The sequence below is a fragment of the Drosophila hydei genome, unplaced genomic scaffold, assembly GCF_003285905.1.
Source record: "Drosophila hydei strain 15085-1641.00,03,60 unplaced genomic scaffold, DhydRS2 tig00000001-arrow-pilon, whole genome shotgun sequence".
Lineage (NCBI taxonomy): Eukaryota > Metazoa > Arthropoda > Insecta > Diptera > Drosophilidae > Drosophila > Drosophila hydei.
Window position 1 is genome coordinate 15357666 of NW_022045643.1, and position 16599 is coordinate 15374264.

At 31.9% G+C, this 16599-nt stretch overlaps 2 protein-coding genes across 2 annotated transcripts; one reads left to right on the forward strand and one right to left on the reverse strand.

The window, feature by feature from the left end:
- Positions 1–2428: 2428 nt before the first annotated feature.
- Positions 2429–4304, reverse strand: LOC111592325 (membrane-bound transcription factor site-1 protease). The gene is made up of 3 exons (XM_023304450.2): positions 4087–4304; positions 3485–4024; positions 2429–2500 (listed from the first exon to the last, which is right to left on the reverse strand). The coding sequence occupies exons 1-3, from the start codon at positions 4294–4296 to the stop codon at positions 2453–2455; spliced, it is 798 nt and encodes a 265-aa protein (XP_023160218.1). The 5' UTR covers positions 4297–4304; the 3' UTR covers positions 2429–2452.
- A 1598-nt stretch (positions 4305–5902) lies between these two features.
- On the forward strand, positions 5903–15845 carry LOC111592343 (lachesin). Its single transcript, XM_023304472.2, has 8 exons — positions 5903–6110; positions 11953–12028; positions 13951–14289; positions 14348–14617; positions 14803–14900; positions 14967–15269; positions 15340–15510; positions 15644–15845. The coding sequence occupies exons 1-8, from the start codon at positions 6108–6110 to the stop codon at positions 15806–15808; spliced, it is 1425 nt and encodes a 474-aa protein (XP_023160240.1). The 5' UTR covers positions 5903–6107; the 3' UTR covers positions 15809–15845.
- Positions 15846–16599: the final 754 nt, after the last annotated feature.

The window sequence follows — 16599 nt, forward strand, 5'->3', positions numbered from 1 at the left end:
ATGACATTGTTTCATAATTTCATTAAGAATATCTATTGAGAACGAAAGTTATTCAACAATATATATACTGCAGCAACACAAGTGCATTCGCTGTGTAAAGTGCGCAGTGAACAGTAAACAGAACGCGTATTTTTGCAATACATTAAAATAATTATAGATTGATGGGATTACCTCCGCATCGCAGAGTTCCGGTCTTCTTATCTTGAATAGCACACTTTTCATATCCAATAATAAAGTTAAAATATTTTTTTTTATTTATTTACTTTATTTAAATGAATGAAATCCAATTTTTCCTTTTAAAAACAACACAAAAACTATAAGAACAGTTAAACTGAGTGTTATCATAAATAAAACGGATATATTAACATTATGGTGAATTTGGTCAGAAAATTGTTTATCACTATTCAAGGTCATTTTGGCAAGCTCTGTATTTAAATTAGCAATAATATTATTACTTCCTGAATGACTTCCTGAAATACAGATATTTATTATTTTAGCAAATGAAACAATTCCATACGTTACATATTACCTTCGATCGTATCAACGTCCAGTACTATCCTTTTACTAATGTTTGCTATCGTCGTTGCCACTATCCATTCTAGTTTTTCGCACTGCAAAACTCGATTTTTCATATGCCTTACCACTTTTGAAAACTTATTTAAATTACTATTGGGCATTCTGAGAGGTAAAGCCGTGCTCTTCACTTCCTTAAACTCTGAAATTCGATTTAAATTTTCTAATAACATTGATTTATGAGAATTCATTGTAAAATCTAATATGGTTGTTAAAAGCCAGAAGCATGCTTTTTCCATGTGCGAGGAATCTAAGCAATTTGAATCACCATAGACAGCAATACGGCCTTCTGTGAACATTTCGCTTTTCTCATTAAGTAAAATTCGATTTTTTAAAATTGGATGATCAAATGGCATATCCGGATACTTAATGGTATCGTCAACTTGAGATTTTCTTAGAATTTGTGTTTTATCAATCTGTCGGTATTTGGAATTAGTTTGAAATAATCCCATTATGGGTAGAAATTGTTTAGAATCCATATTTTGTAATTTCCCATTTGTAATAATCTGAAAAAATAGACTATTAATTTAAAAAATATATTTTTTTAAATTTAAGTTCTTACCGATTCCCCTTGATCATTTAAATTTGTGCCAATAACCACGTCATCTCGATTATTTGGAAATGTTTTAAGCGTTGTACCACTTGCGTAATACATTGAATGGTCGCCCAATTTGAAATATCCTTCACCCACGAAATCTCCGAACGATATATTAAAGGGTGTCAAAAGATCGTTTAAAGCTGGAATATTGGCTCCACCAGTATCAGGTATCCACCATTGTCTGCTATTCTCATCAAAAAATTTTATGTGTCTCATTACCGTAGTATTATACCAATCCGCAAAAATAATAACACTTAAGCCATTTTCGTAGACAAATTTTTCCAGACATGAAATCTCTTCGTCATAAAATTCTTCTTCGGGATCTACGATCAATAATACCCCATATTCAAGTGGGTTAAAGCAAGTATAAGGTTCTCTTAAGACGTCTATATAATAGCCAGAGTTTCTTAAATGAATATAGGTGTCTCGAAAATTGGTATGAATGTGATCTGCCCTCCAATCGAGGGGGTCAGTTTTAATCTTTAAATTGTCCCTTGGTATATAGCCTGGTGGATATCTTAGACTATGATATTGATCCCATAGAATTCTTTTGTGCCGAGGCGGCTTTGGTGAAATTTTTACCGTCAATGGTAACTCTACTTCACTTTGTATAGTCGTATTTGTGCCAATTGGGATACTATCAATCAATAATATTATACGCCCTTTAGCGATACCTTCATAATTCTGTGCTTCGCTGTTAACAGCTGGAATTAAAATATAATCTGTTTAGTACTTATTGCACTTCTCTCGCCTGCACTTCTCGATGTCTAAATGCCTAAAATGTTTAATATCTTTAAATTTAATCAATATGCAGGGAAACCACTACAAAAATATAATATTATTATGTTTAACTTTTACATTTTCAGTATGTTATTATTAACTTTGTTTGAAATTAAAAAATTAATAAAAAGCGAGAGCTGTCGTTAACTAACTAAGAAACTCATTCGGTTCTCTGTCGAATTAACAAAAGAAAGTTTTATACATAGCATCGATTTATATTTTCTTTGAATTGATGGCTGTATTATGCATTATTTGAATAAAATGAATGCCATATTTAATTCGTAAATATAAAAGCAAATGACATGATGCGATTTTTCACAACATAGCTCAGCTATAGGTCGCCATTAATTTGGCTCTCCTGAATACTTTATATATTTAGAAAAATACTGCCATTTTATGATTTTTATTTTCTTGTTTTATATTGTGCAACTCTCTTACCAATATAGACTGACATCCACCCAGTCCACGGCCAAAGCGTAATTGAAAAGGACGTAGAAATGTTCAGGAATCGGCCACAATGTTGAGGATCGGGAACCCATTTCGGTTGACCTATAATTTTTCCGGTTACAGATATTCCATTAAGTATCGTAACATTTACAATAGCGGCAGTGCTTCCATAGAATAGCGGTTGACTACTGTATGGCCACATGTAATTTGATGTAAAATCAAACGAAGATGGGATAAGACTAATTTTTGGCTTGTAAGATAGTAGTAACTGCATACTTTTCAACAAATTTAGTTTTCCTTGACCTTGCTCAAATATATTATAATTTGCCAGCCTTTCAGCCCCTTCAACTAGAACTTGTTTCAAGGATGACGGATTAACTAAATCTATTTTATGTGAGGCGCCGCTTCTAAGTAAAGCTGCGACTCCCGCAACAACGGGCGATGAGACTGAAGTTCCGGATAGCCTTCTGCATCCTTTGCGTACGTCACTTCCCTCAACTTGACTGCCATAGGTGACAATATCTAACCCTATTCTACCATAACCTAGTGGAAGTTCCCAGGTTGTCATTCCTCTAGAACTAAATCTGGCAATTTGATTGTCAAAATTGATACTACCCACGCCGATCACATCGCTTTGATCACCCGGATTATTTAGAGTGCCGTATATGGGACCATCATTTCCGGCGGCCGATATCATTATTATATTATTTGCTGACAACTCGAGAACCTTATCGACGAAAGGTGAATCCATAAAATCCGGCCCTCCAATGCTTAAATTGATAATATGCACTTTTTTGTAAATTGCATAATTGAAAGCATCTAAAAACCACGAAGTATAGGATACCTTTAAAAGAAATTGGTTGTTATCGGGACATAACTTAATTAGATGAAACTGAATTGGATAAACAAGAATTAGGTATAAGTTTTCCAACATTTCTTAACGTGTTGAATATAAGAATAGGGGTAATCTATTTTTGATCCGCATTCAACACGCCCAAAATCTTTGAAAATATATAGTCTGATTCTTAGTTACAATTTCTGTTAAATTTCTTTTTTTTGTCGCTATATGTGATTTAACTTGCTTACTTGCGAGTTTGTGAAAACTTTATATATATGCAGCTCAGCATCTGGAGCTAATCCAAGACATTCCTTTGAAGAAGCTATCACACCAGCAACGAAAGTCCCGTGACTTACGCCGTCATCCAAAGACTTTTCATTTGTCCAATTGGTTCGCTCCTTGACGTTTCGAAAATGGGGATGATTTTGAGTTAAGCCAGTGTCAAAAATGGCAACCTTAACACCCTTCCCCGTAATTCCAAGCTTCCAAAGAACATCTGCATGTAAGGATGCAGTCACATGCTGAGGATGCCCAGACTTCACGTGTTTATCCCGAGCAACACCTTGGGGATTGCGAATATTATATGTGAAGCTGTCTGTGATGTTAGATGACAGATATCTTTGGACATAATGATGTCGAGAAACTTTTTTAACAACGGGGTGAGCCCTGACAAAGTTGAGAGTTTCTTCAATTAGAGTGCAATTTGTATCCGATAAATACAAAATGTCAAAATCGCTTGGATAGTAACTAGCCAAATTATTGCGGGGTTTAATTGACCATTCCAATACCTAAAAATAATATGTTATGTAGTTTTTATGAAGTCATTGATTTATAAATGTATAATACATACATTCCCCTTTATAAGCCTTTTTAAAATAAATGACTTTCTAACTTTCGTTAAGTATTTTGAATGATATGTAACAATAAACTCATTAGGAACGTTCTTCTCCTGAAATTGTATTCCCTTAGGAGTGCAGATATTTTCTTCTTTTAGAGTGCATTCAGCTATAAAAATGGCTAGAACCGCATTTATGACAAAAACATATTTTAGTGCACTCATTTATGAGAAATGCTACAAACAATAATAAACCATAATTTGTGTGTCCAGCGTTCCGCATATGGTCGCCAAGATAGCGTCGTAAATAATATTTGTTGCATTGTAATGGAACTAGTTTTCATTTTATTCTTTAAGATTATGTGATATTTAAATTCATATATGAAACTTTGTTATAATTAATTAAGAATTACGATTTTAGAATTTAGTCTCAAATGCATACAATAATTAATAAAGCCTCGACTTCTCCGCTTCCTGATTTTATTATATGCTTATAATATGTTAAATTGCATAAGCACTAACAATTTTCACGTTCTAAATGTTGCCAACTTGATAACGTAGGAAGATATTTGTTTTCGGGTTTGGCACAAATATTTTTTGGACCATCTTTAGAGTAAGTCTGCATCAACGTAATTGTAAATTTATGGGGCTTATGCTCCATAGTTGTGGAAATAGGATATTTTATACAATAGGTGTTGGATTTTTTTTTAATATTTAGAAGTTAGAGAGTTGTAGGGCTTGTCACGACCCTATGGGCGTATATATGTATCCTATATATTCTCACATATATTCAAATTTCAAGAACCCTGTAGCAATAGTTTGCAAAATATAATGGAATGTGTACATTTACAGTACTTTGGATATTTTATTGAAGGCTGGCGGCGCATAGGCGGGTCTCTTCTAACTAAACGTGGCAAAATTAAAAATGTTGATGGAAGATAAATGAAACTGATAGAGAATTCTTTAAAGACCCAGGTATATGTAAATATTTTGGGGTCGTTGAAAAGATATATTAATTAAAGCAAAATAAATGATATGCTCCTCGACTAATTAATTTACTCGCAACATTTATTTTAGTAAGCTTCAATATTTTCAAGGCCTTTTTAGCTTTAGAAAATTCCAGATCGCAAGGATTAAATTAATATTATATTTGTGTTTTTAAATAAACAAAGAATTGAAATAATATCGCAATAAAAATGCTCAAAGAAGGTGAAAATTTCAACAAAATTGTTCAGAAAACGAAAAAAAAGCTTGAAGCATTCCCTTTCACATGCTCTTTAAATTTTGAAAATACTTGATTAAATAGTAATGATTTGTGTAACGCAAAATGAGCGTTCCTAATGCATTTTTACTTGCTTCTTATTTTATTTTAATTTGTTGCTCACTGAAGTTTAATGATAGAATCTTTTACCATGCGTTTTTTAGCTTGTGTAAGAAAACAGAGAGCATTGTCCCAAAGAAAATACGATTTTTTAAATACGAGTTTTATCACTAATCAGTTGGCCCTCTCTGGTGATTATATGCAATTCTAAAGAACATAAGTTCACTTCAAACAGGCCTTTGGCAAAGGTTTTCAAAGCAGAATATATCTGTTCTTGCTTAATATTGTTGAAACTACGCTCTAGCATGTACTTATTTCTTATCTTATATCTTACATTTCGACCTAAGATTATAGATTAGAATATAAAAAGGGATGAGTTGTAAAAACCACAGGATATGTCGTAGTCGAGTAATCTCATATACAATTTACAGTTTTTATTTTAATTTAGTCATGGAGTCAACAATACAAGTCATCCGCCTAAAGTTCTCTCAGAGCTTTAGAGGCAAAAGCATCTAAAAGTTGGGCGTGCGCAGAGTAAAATGAAAATGTTAAGGATAAATACAACTATACTTGTCAGCCAGAAACATTGGTCTATTTTGTAACTGATAAAGATTGTTGTTTACTTAATATTAAGAATATTTAATAATTTGTTTAAAATCGAGGAGAGAAAGATCCTTGAATGGAATAAAAGTCAGTTTGTGGCAAAAAAAGCAACATGGTAAGTCATAAACTAACAGTTACACATTTAGCAAGTTCTTACATGCATGTACATATGTATGTATGTATGTATGTATAAGTGGATTTTTAAAGGCTCTATGCAATTATACATATAGATACATATTCATTTACTCATAATTTTGCCATTGATGTATGCTTAAATCACATTGAGCCTTTTACTGTGGAAATCTAATATATACTTAAAGGCTTAAATACTTATACGCAATTTATTCCAATGCATCATTTTTGATGAAAATAACTTTGCTCGATGAATGTATGTATGTATGTACATGTTTATCTATGCTGCTGTAAGAGAACTTCAGAAGCTTTTCATATTTCGCAAGCTAACTTCAATTAAAATAAACTTTTATAATTATAATCATCGGATTTACGCAAAAGTGGTATACATCATAGGGAAACCCCATACATATCTAGGTATATATATAGTGCATAAATACATATATAGTTATGTAAGTATATGTATCTACGTTATATGTATGTATATATGCACATTATATATTCGGATTATTAACTTGTGTAATTTTTCTGGTAGCTTGCGCTACATAAAATATATACATATTTAAATATATAAAATATTTTAACATTTTAAATTAATTTAAAGTTATGTTAAGTTCTTATGATCGGTTAAGATTGCATACATATGAATATATATGTGTGTATACATATGTATAGAATTTAAAATGGCCTTTATGGCATTGAATAAGTTTAAATTATATAGTTCAAGTTTCATTCAAAATTGATCAATTTAAATTGTTTGTTAACTATTTCTACCTCAGTAAACTATTCTCCTCTTTTGAATGCCCCGTAATTATTGTAATTACGGTAACTTTGGAATTAAATCTATTATTTTCAGCTGTCTACAAACTTGCAAATTATGTCGTATAATCATTTTCTCATTTGTGTATAATCAAAAAATAACAATAATAATAAAGAAGATGTACTTTGGGGTGCCAGATTAGGTGATAGCCCACCTTGGCCAGTATTTAAGCATATATACACAAAAGACACGTAGTTATATTTGTACATACGTCCCTATATGTATGTATTTAATAATACAACACTGTATAGTTATAAACTTTAATAAAAAGAATGCTTACCTGGGCATGGCAAAGACTCGAATGTGTCATGTCATCATCACCGCAATTGCTCTGGTTGTGGACATGTATACAATTACTTGTTCTATTGAATATGTAGCAATATGTAAAAAAGCAACTATTTCTTATCTTAGATTTATATGTAACTGAATTGGAATTTAAATAATTTTCGTAAAGTTTGGGACTGGTATTCCCAATATAAAACTAAATTTAATACTCTAGCTTTAAAGGCATACGTGATACGACTTAAGAACTGAATATAACTTTGAAACTGAAATAGCTATAGATTATTTAATCTGCGCGTGCTATAAGCGAATGGATGGACTGCCGCAGCTCGTCATCCTGATCAAGAATATATGCACTTTATCGGGTCTGCCACGATTCCTCCTGACTGTTCCATACATTTTAACAAAACCAATATATCCAGAATTTCTCTTTCAATAGTTCAGAAAAAAACCGTTCCATTTAAAAATATATCATTAAAATATAGTGAATGATATGTTTTTTCAATTGTTGCAATGTTGCTATGGGTTGCAACTTGACTTGAAAGCAATACCTTGAACTTAGTTTGTATGTATACGGAACCACAAATTATGTATTGAAAATAAATAATAAAAAATAAACAAATTATTTCAAATATAATTAATAATAATGGTAATTTAGGCTATGTCGTTCATTATACTTTGCAAACTTTGCTCTTATTATGTCTTCAATTTTGAATAAATAAATTGTATAATAAATTAATTGTTAACAAAGAATGCAAAAGCCAAATTATAGGTGGCTAATTAGATGCATAAAATGTGATTAGCCACAAAGCTGATTGATTTGATCATATAATTAAAAAAGGAAAGATAAATTTTCTTCCAACTTAAAATGATTGTGTTTAGATATTCCATGGGTACATACTGCAATGCCAATAAAAAGCACCTGTATGATAATTTGAATACGTAAGGAACTTTTTAAAACGCGAATTTTATGCTTCTTGGCAATTATTCGCCTTACGCTATTTTGGTCTATTCCCCACCAACTCTTTCACTTTTCCTGGCTATTAGGGTTTTGGACTTGGGTTTCTAATTTTGGATCAACAAATGTACATTCGTAGGCTATATTAAAAAAATGCCATAAGGACATGATAACAATTATAACACAAAAGTAACGAACCGTCTTTATCAACATCATACGTCTCGAAGAAATTATAAAGCTTTAGTTTTCGATTTCCAATGAGACTGTATGACAAAGATACTTCTGTTTTAAGTGGCGACTACTACTCTATAGGGATTGTCAACTTTGTAAACATGGGGTTTCTGGGGGAATACAGCAATAGTCTTATATTCTCCTTTTCAATCCATTTGTAAAGTGCTACCTTATAGTACTATTGTTCTCTATTATTGTTCTGTTAGGGAAATATTTTTTTTCTTCTACATACTTTTGTTTCTTCACTGGCATCTCTGCTGGACAGACCTACAAATTATCCGATTCAGCAAGTAGAGGTGAATAACTAACTTTTCAACTTTATTTTGCACTTACCATTTGACTCGGCTGGTGGCTGGAATGCCAACCAATGAGACACAAGGAGATTTGCGTTTTAAAAGCAGATATTCCGTTAATAAAAGATGGAAAGCATTAGGCTTTCCTTGGTTGATCCAGTTTTCTATTATATCTGTTTTCCTACTTTTTTATTTATTTTAGTTATTTTGTTCAATAAGCTTTGCAATAATTGTACCTTGCGTGATCGGAACAAGGATCGCAATCTTCGATTACCGTCTTACTGTAATAAGCTTCATATTTTTGATTTTCCATCGTTAATCAACCGGCGATTGTTTTTATACTTAAATTAATTACCACACACAACTCGTTTCAGGGTTCACGCGTTAATTTAAAAAAATGTTCCAATATATTCTCCTAAGAACTCTGTCTTTTTTTGAAAAAGTTCCTGCTCTCAGATTATCTTAACAGCTCCCAGCTGTGAGTACGGACATAGCATGTTGTACTGACTAAAATGTACTGTGATTTCCCAATCCTATTCCCATTGAAAATGTGAAATCAGGGTATAATGGTTTTGTGCAAATGAATTCACAGGCAGAAGAAGGCGTGGCAAACCCCATAAAGTATATATATTCTCTATCAAGACGACAAGCCAAGTCGATCTCAGCATCTATAAGAGCTAGAGACTTGAATTTTTTTTGTAGCTCCGTGTATAGTACGCGCATATCAAGTTTGTTTCATACATTCGATAACTCTTCCCATTTAATTGTTATAGAATAAAAACATGATCGAAATGCAGTTAATAGATTATATCTCGTACGTGTCAAGAGCTAGAGCCTCCAAATTTTGTATTTCATTTTGTGTATATTTTACGCAATTTGGATTTTGGATACTGGCTCCAAATTTCCCCAAAACAATTTTAAGTTTAGTTGGAAATAGGGCCATTATGTGAAGACGTTTGCACCTTTACCAAGCCAATAAAATATGTAGATGATATGCTGAAAATTTCATTAAAATCCATTAAGTGAAACAGAAGGTATTAAACAAAACGTTTGGCCAATTTGCAAGAGCACATGTCAGCAGCGCCACGCGAACGAATTTTTCCTATGCGTGTGGACACTACATTCCAATGCGTGTATTTTTTTCTATTCGAAGAATTGAAATTGCGATTGAATTGTGCTGAATTATTAGCTGATGCTTAAGTTCGAATTTGCAACTCTTTTCGCAAGAGGTAAAGTGACGTTGTAGGTAGTTAGTCCCAGGGTTCTATCCTGACTGCGTAAGAAGATTTTTTTATTGCTTTTTATACCCTGATCCCATTGAAAATGAGAAATTAGGGTATAATCATTTTGTGCAAATGTATGTAACAGGCAGAAGGAGGCGTGGCAGACCCCATAAAGTATATATATTCTTGATCAGGACGACAAGCAGAGTCGATTGAGCCCTGTCCGTCTGTCTGTCCGTCCGTCTGTCCATATGTGTGAACGCGTGTCTCAGCATCTATAAGAGCTAGAGAGTTGGAATTTTTTTTCGTAGGTCTGTGTATAGCATGAGGGTCAAGTTTGTTTAAAATATTCGATAACTATTCGCATTTAAGTGTTATCGAATAAAAACATTATTGAAATGCAGTATATAAATTATATCTCGAACATGTCAAGAGCTAGAGCCTCCAAATTTTGTATTTAGTTTTATGTATATTTTATATAATTTGGTTTTTGTTGGATTTTGGATACCGGCTCCAAATTTCCCCAAATTCTTAAAATTCAAGTTCAGTTGGAATTAGGGCTATTATGTGAAGGCGTTTGCATCTCAACCAAACTAATAGGATATGTAGATCATATGCTGCTATAAAATATGTAAATGATATGCTGAAATTTTCATTAAAATCCATTAAGTAAAACAGAAGGTATTAAACAAAATGTTTGACCAATTTGCTAAAGCACATGTGAGCAGCGCCACGCGCACGAATTTTTCCTATGCGTGTGCACACTACATTCAAATGCGTGTATTCTTTATCTATTTCAAGAATCGAAATTGCGTTTAAATTGTGCTGAATTATCAGCTGCTACTCAACTACAAATTTGCAACTCATCTTCCAAGAGGTGCAGCGGCTGCGTTGGTAGAAGCGGCGCTCGTATGCAGCTGGACCCATGGTTCGGGACCGGTGAAGATGAAGTGTTTTTTATTGTTTTATTTTTTTTTTTAGTTATGAAGTGGCGGTGTTAGTAGAGTTGGTGCACGTTGCGCAAACAATCCGGGTTCGAATCCTGGTCTCGTAATGTCGTTTTTTATTTGTTTTCTTTTTTTTTTTTTTTGAATACTCGATACAAACTACGGAAAATATTAATAAACGCAAATAGGATTGGGATCCGGTTATCTCCTAGTCGGGCACCCTGACTAGAACTTTCTTAATTGTTATTTTTGAATTATGGAGTAATTAGTAGTTGATGTGCGTTGTGTAGAAATTGTGGGTTCAAATCTTAGTGTCGTTTTCATTTTTTTAAATACTCGATACAAACTATGGAAAATATTAAATAATGCCGATAGGACTTAAATCAGGATATCTCCTTGTTCTCTGTCGCTTTTTGTCACTTTACTTTAGTCCTTGGATTTAACTCTTCCTTCCTCTTAATTTAATTATATTTTCTTTAATTCTTTTAATTTTAATTATAATTTTCAAATATCTTGCTTTTATTAACACATTCTATGTGAATCATGTTTCAATAATATCACCAATTACCTTTTGGAGAATCCGTTCCTCTATATTTATATATAATTATAATTACTAATTGTATTTTGAACTTTTTTTGACACTCGTATAGCGTTATTTTATTTTAAAGGTCTGAGCTTCGAGATATATATATATATATATATATTTATATATATATATATATATTTATATATATATATATATATTTATATTTACATATATATATTTATATTTACATATACATATATATATATATATATATATATATATATATATATATATTTATAAATATTTATATTTACAACAGGGTTGTAGGCAAAAGATTGATTATATACTTGTCCATAAATATGCATTTTTTTAAACAATTTTTTGGAACTTAACATAATGGTAACAAATTAAATAATTACTCTTAGTAAAGATGCATTCTTTATCAACTTTAATTTAAATCTACTTATTTTGTTGAATATACTTATCTCAGTGATGCTTGGGATCCCATCAATAATATACAAAATATTATTTATTTTTTCCTCCAGATAACATTCGTTTGCAATCATTGGGCGACTATGCAATTCTTCATTTATATTTTGGCTTTTACGATTACGTTTAGAGGTAAGTACAAATAAATAAATATTAATGCTTGTAACTGATTTTTAAGCACTAGTGTGAGCGTCCCTCAACCCCGATAAGATCCGATGAGATAATCCCTTATGATTTAAATTTAAATTTAAATGTGAAAAAAACCTACTTGCATAGCTTAAGACTCGTTCAGCGGACCAACTATCAATTAAAAATCTATCGGTCAAGGCAATCTACAGTAACCAATTTAAAAACTTTAAAATCTAAAATTTAAATTATGTTTTACATGGGAGGAGTCAACAACAAAGGAGTTGTCAACAATTTTGTTGTCAGATTTTAATGCAATATATAAATATAAAAAAAAAATTGTTATTATCGATTTACACTATATAACATTGATGGCCATAAATGTATATTCAATGTATTTCTTGATGGGGTTGTTTACACAAGTGAATATTATAATTTTGATGAGTTAAATATTTGTAAAATATTGTAAAAAGCTATAGTATTTTACGGTTTGCCGTAAACATTTATAAATTGGGGTTACCAATGAATTTATGTTTCAAATTTTGAATATTTGACTTCAAGGGAAGCGAATGTCGCACGCAAAACAAAACTAAAAAGAAGATCGAGGACGGCTGGTACAGACTCTTCTATAATGCACATTGCCCCTGCCACCGGCGTCACTTTATCAAAACGTAGCAGTTGACTAATCAAACACAATCCAATCGCAATTTCGATTCTTCGAATAGAAAAGTATGCACGCATTTGAATTTATGTGTGTACATGTATAAGAAAAATGCGTAGGCTTATCTCTGTAGGCCGCGTGTTTGTGCCAATCGGCCAAACGTTGTGTTTAATAACGTAATGGTTACCTATTCTATTGAGCATGTGTCAGTTTAGTTCACATGCAAGCACTTTAATATATTGTCAAAAATGCGACTAACCCTGAAACTACTTGCAGACTTTCGCTCAAAAGACATACAAGATATAATATATATATTAAAAAATTAGTTGATTAGTAATACAAAAATGATCTTAAAACCAAAACAACTGTTTTGATTGTTATAGATATATATATATGTGTAAAGTATATTTATATGTAAAGTTTCTTCTATGGAGCATGGCAATATTTGCCATGGGCGATTTATTTCTCTAAATTACAAAATTAACATTTTTTAATGCTAATGGCAAAAAACGTTTAGTGGATGCCGTTTCTAGACATTTGCTAACTTCAGCACAATAATGAATTATATCATTTTAATTTTGCCATTATCATTTTGGTACTATAGAAACTTATCCTTCTTCAGTTTTAGGCGCTGACATTAAAAAGTGCTTATTACATAGTTCCTTGGCAGGAATTGATAGCCATTCTTTCAATTAAGAATCTCATATCAGGGCGGTTATTTTCTTCATTTTACTTACGGTAATTGTCTGTAAACATTGAGTATTGTCAAATAGATGATGAGAAATTGGGAAATCATGCTAATTTGAAATTTTACAAATAGTGCTAAAAATAATACATAACCATTGGATGATTCAATAGAGCTATAATTTTCGCAAGCAGCTAATTGATTATGTTTTTGACGCGTTCTGTATTTTTAAAAGGCAGAACTGCCGAACACTCAACCAATATGGGCGATCCTTATAGAAGTCATACTAAGCACAATTTTTGTTGCTTATTCTTCGGTCTGTGCTTTCTGAAATATATATATTTATATATTTTTCTATAGCAATATTTTATGTCATCCAGTTATTCACTTTGCACGCTGCGATCTTGTTCTTGAAGCGTTCAAAATAAATTGGTGACATCTCATTGACTTTTCACAGTTTAAGCACTTTAGTCGCCTTATTTTGAAGGGAGACCACATGCTTCTACAGATACAAAAACAATACATAATATTTCAATTATTTAATTCAGTAAGTCAATTTTATTTAAATTAAATTTTTTTCAGTGTCCATTTGTGAGGGATCATTTATACTGCCAGAAAATGAAGCTCCTACTACAGCACCAAAATTTTTGTCTAGGGGCCACCTTTATAAAGTAATTGTTGGCGAAACAATTGAATTGCCATGTAAAGTTCAAAATCTTGGTTCATACGTATTGCTATGGAGAAAAGGCTCTTCCGTTCTCACTGCTGGTCACTTAAAAATTTCAAGAGATCAGAGATTTAAAATTGGTACAGACTACAATCTTCAGATAAACGGTGTTAAAACTCAAGATGCCGGCGACTATATTTGCCAGCTTGGAGACCAGGAGAATCGAGATCAGGTTCACACGGTTGAAATATTAGGTATTTTTTTTTAAAACTAATATTTTCTTTAAAAATTAATAATATATTGGCTTCCCAGTTCCACCAACGCTGAGAGCCCTTCCACATAATGGTCAAGTGACTGCGCGAAAGGGAAGCACAGTTACACTCGAGTGTAAGGCATCGGGCAATCCAGTCCCAACAATATACTGGTTCAAAAAAGACGTTTACTCTGGACCAACCCATTTGTCAGACAGCTCTACCTTGATTTTAGAAAATGTCGATAGACATCATGCAGGCACATATCAATGTTCTGCCGACAATGGTGTTAAAGAACGAGTATCAATGGATATTCAGCTAACAATTTTATGTAAGTCTAATTCTATGTATATTTCTACAAAATGCAATTTGTAGTCCGAACTGTTGAGTTCAGTGGGTCACTGAAGGTAACAGCTTAGAAGATATACAGATATATCTGCAAACTCAGATCTAGCAACAATGATTCGAATCACACATAGGTTTTCTGTATTATTTTATAAACTTTTTAAATTGTAGCTCCTCCGGAAATTACTGTGGAGAAAGCATGGGTTCACGCCGCAGAAGGATACGACATAGAGCTTGTATGTGTTGTTCATGGGGATGTAAATTCTGAAGTAAGTTAAACTTTCACATTATAATAAAAGGAAATACGAAATGATTAATTTTTTTTACGGAAATAGATGCTGTGGTACCAGAACTCGTTCCTATTGGATCCAACTGATCGACGCTCGATGTATCCTCATGATGATAGATACAGTCTTATTATCCGAAATTTTCAACAAACTGATTTTGGGAACTATAGCTGTGTTGCCGACAATGCGCTAGGGCGTACGAAGAAATACATTGAGGTTTCTGGAAGACCGGGTCCAGCCGATTTTATCTCACCAGCCTTAAGTGGTTTTCTAGATCATTATAACTTGACTTGGACAATAGAGTCGATACCACCCCTAGATGAAATTAAATTATTATATCGAAGGCTGCTTGTAAGTACTAATTACAAAAATAATCCAAGCCAAACATATGTTCGTAATCAAATTTGGTTGACAATTTTAGATGAACGAAACTTACCAGCATCCTGGTAAATGGCACGAATATCACATAAAGCCAATTCCGATCCGGACTGACAGCACACACTATTTAATGTCATACGTTGTACGCAACTTGGAACATAATGCTGTCTATGAGGCAATAGTGCAAGCTAAAAATAAATATGGATGGAATGAGGTTAATGAACAAGCTTTACATTTCTGTCTTTAAGGGGATCATAAATATATATATTTTATGGGTGGACAAACAATTCAATTACAGAAATAGCCAAAGTAATTTTTAATAACTAAATTTGTTTTTCATTATTTAGATAAGCGACATTCATCAATTTTATACTCGAAATCATGATCTTCTTCTCGACATCGATATGGAATACAAAATGGGAATTTCAAGTTGTAATCGATTAGAAATCGCCATGGTCCTATTACTTTTACCTTACATTATTTTAAGTGTATCGGTTAAGATTATTATTTAAAAATATTCAGTTATGTTAAAAAAAAATTAAGTTCAAAGGTGCCTTACTATGTATTTAGAATTGTACATATTTATAAACTTTAGTAGATATTAAAAGTTATGTTGGTATAAGAGATGTATACAGTAACACATTTAAATTGTTAGAGTATTAATGATTCTAACTTAGTTTCTTATATTAAGTCAAAAATATCGCAAAAAATAGAGTATAAACCTATGTATATATATAGCAATTTAAATATATGTAATTTATATTATATTGGTTATTACTATATCATCATCACTTTTTGTTTTGAATAAGAAATCATAAGTATTACCATGTTATTAAATGTTCTAAATGTAATAGCATTAAAATATTTATTCAATCATTTTAATAATAACATATTAATAATGTTATCAACAATGACGTAAATATAAGCAAGAATGTTGCAGTCGGTCTCTACCGACTTTGTCATATTCGTTCACAGTCCAAAAAACAGTAAAATTTATCCAAAAATTAATCTTAAAATCGATACGAAACCGACTCTGTTTCTTCAAACGGATATTGCAGGAAAAGGAATATACCTTTTTTACTTTGTGAGCGAGTATTTTTATCCCACTGGTATATAGGTATATAGACTTAAATCAGCCATAAGCGATACCCTCGACAGGCATCACAGTGACGCTCTTATTTACGAACTCTATGAACCATTAAAATTATAGTTAAAAAATAAACTTATAAAACTTTTCCTGTTTTTATAACGTAAATTATAATGAATTTTTTTTATGAACATTGAAATTACTTTTAGGGAAAAG

Bases quoted from the DNA above. Each gene is read 5' to 3' on its own strand.
- LOC111592325 (XM_023304450.2), bottom strand. From the start codon at position 4,296: ATGAGTGCACTAAAATATGTTTTTGTCATAAATGCGGTTCTAGCCATT. The intron at 4,025-4,086 runs GTATGTATTATA...TATTATTTTTAG, and splicing joins AAAGGCTTATAAAGGGGAAT to GTATTGGAATGGTCAATTAA. The intron at 2,501-3,484 runs GTAAGCAAGTTA...GAAAAATTATAG, and splicing joins AAGTTTTCACAAACTCGCAA to GTCAACCGAAATGGGTTCCC.
- LOC111592343 (XM_023304472.2), top strand. The intron at 12,029-13,950 runs GTAAGTACAAAT...AATTTTTTTCAG, and splicing joins TTTTACGATTACGTTTAGAG to TGTCCATTTGTGAGGGATCA. The intron at 15,270-15,339 runs GTAAGTACTAAT...TGACAATTTTAG, and splicing joins TATTATATCGAAGGCTGCTT to ATGAACGAAACTTACCAGCA.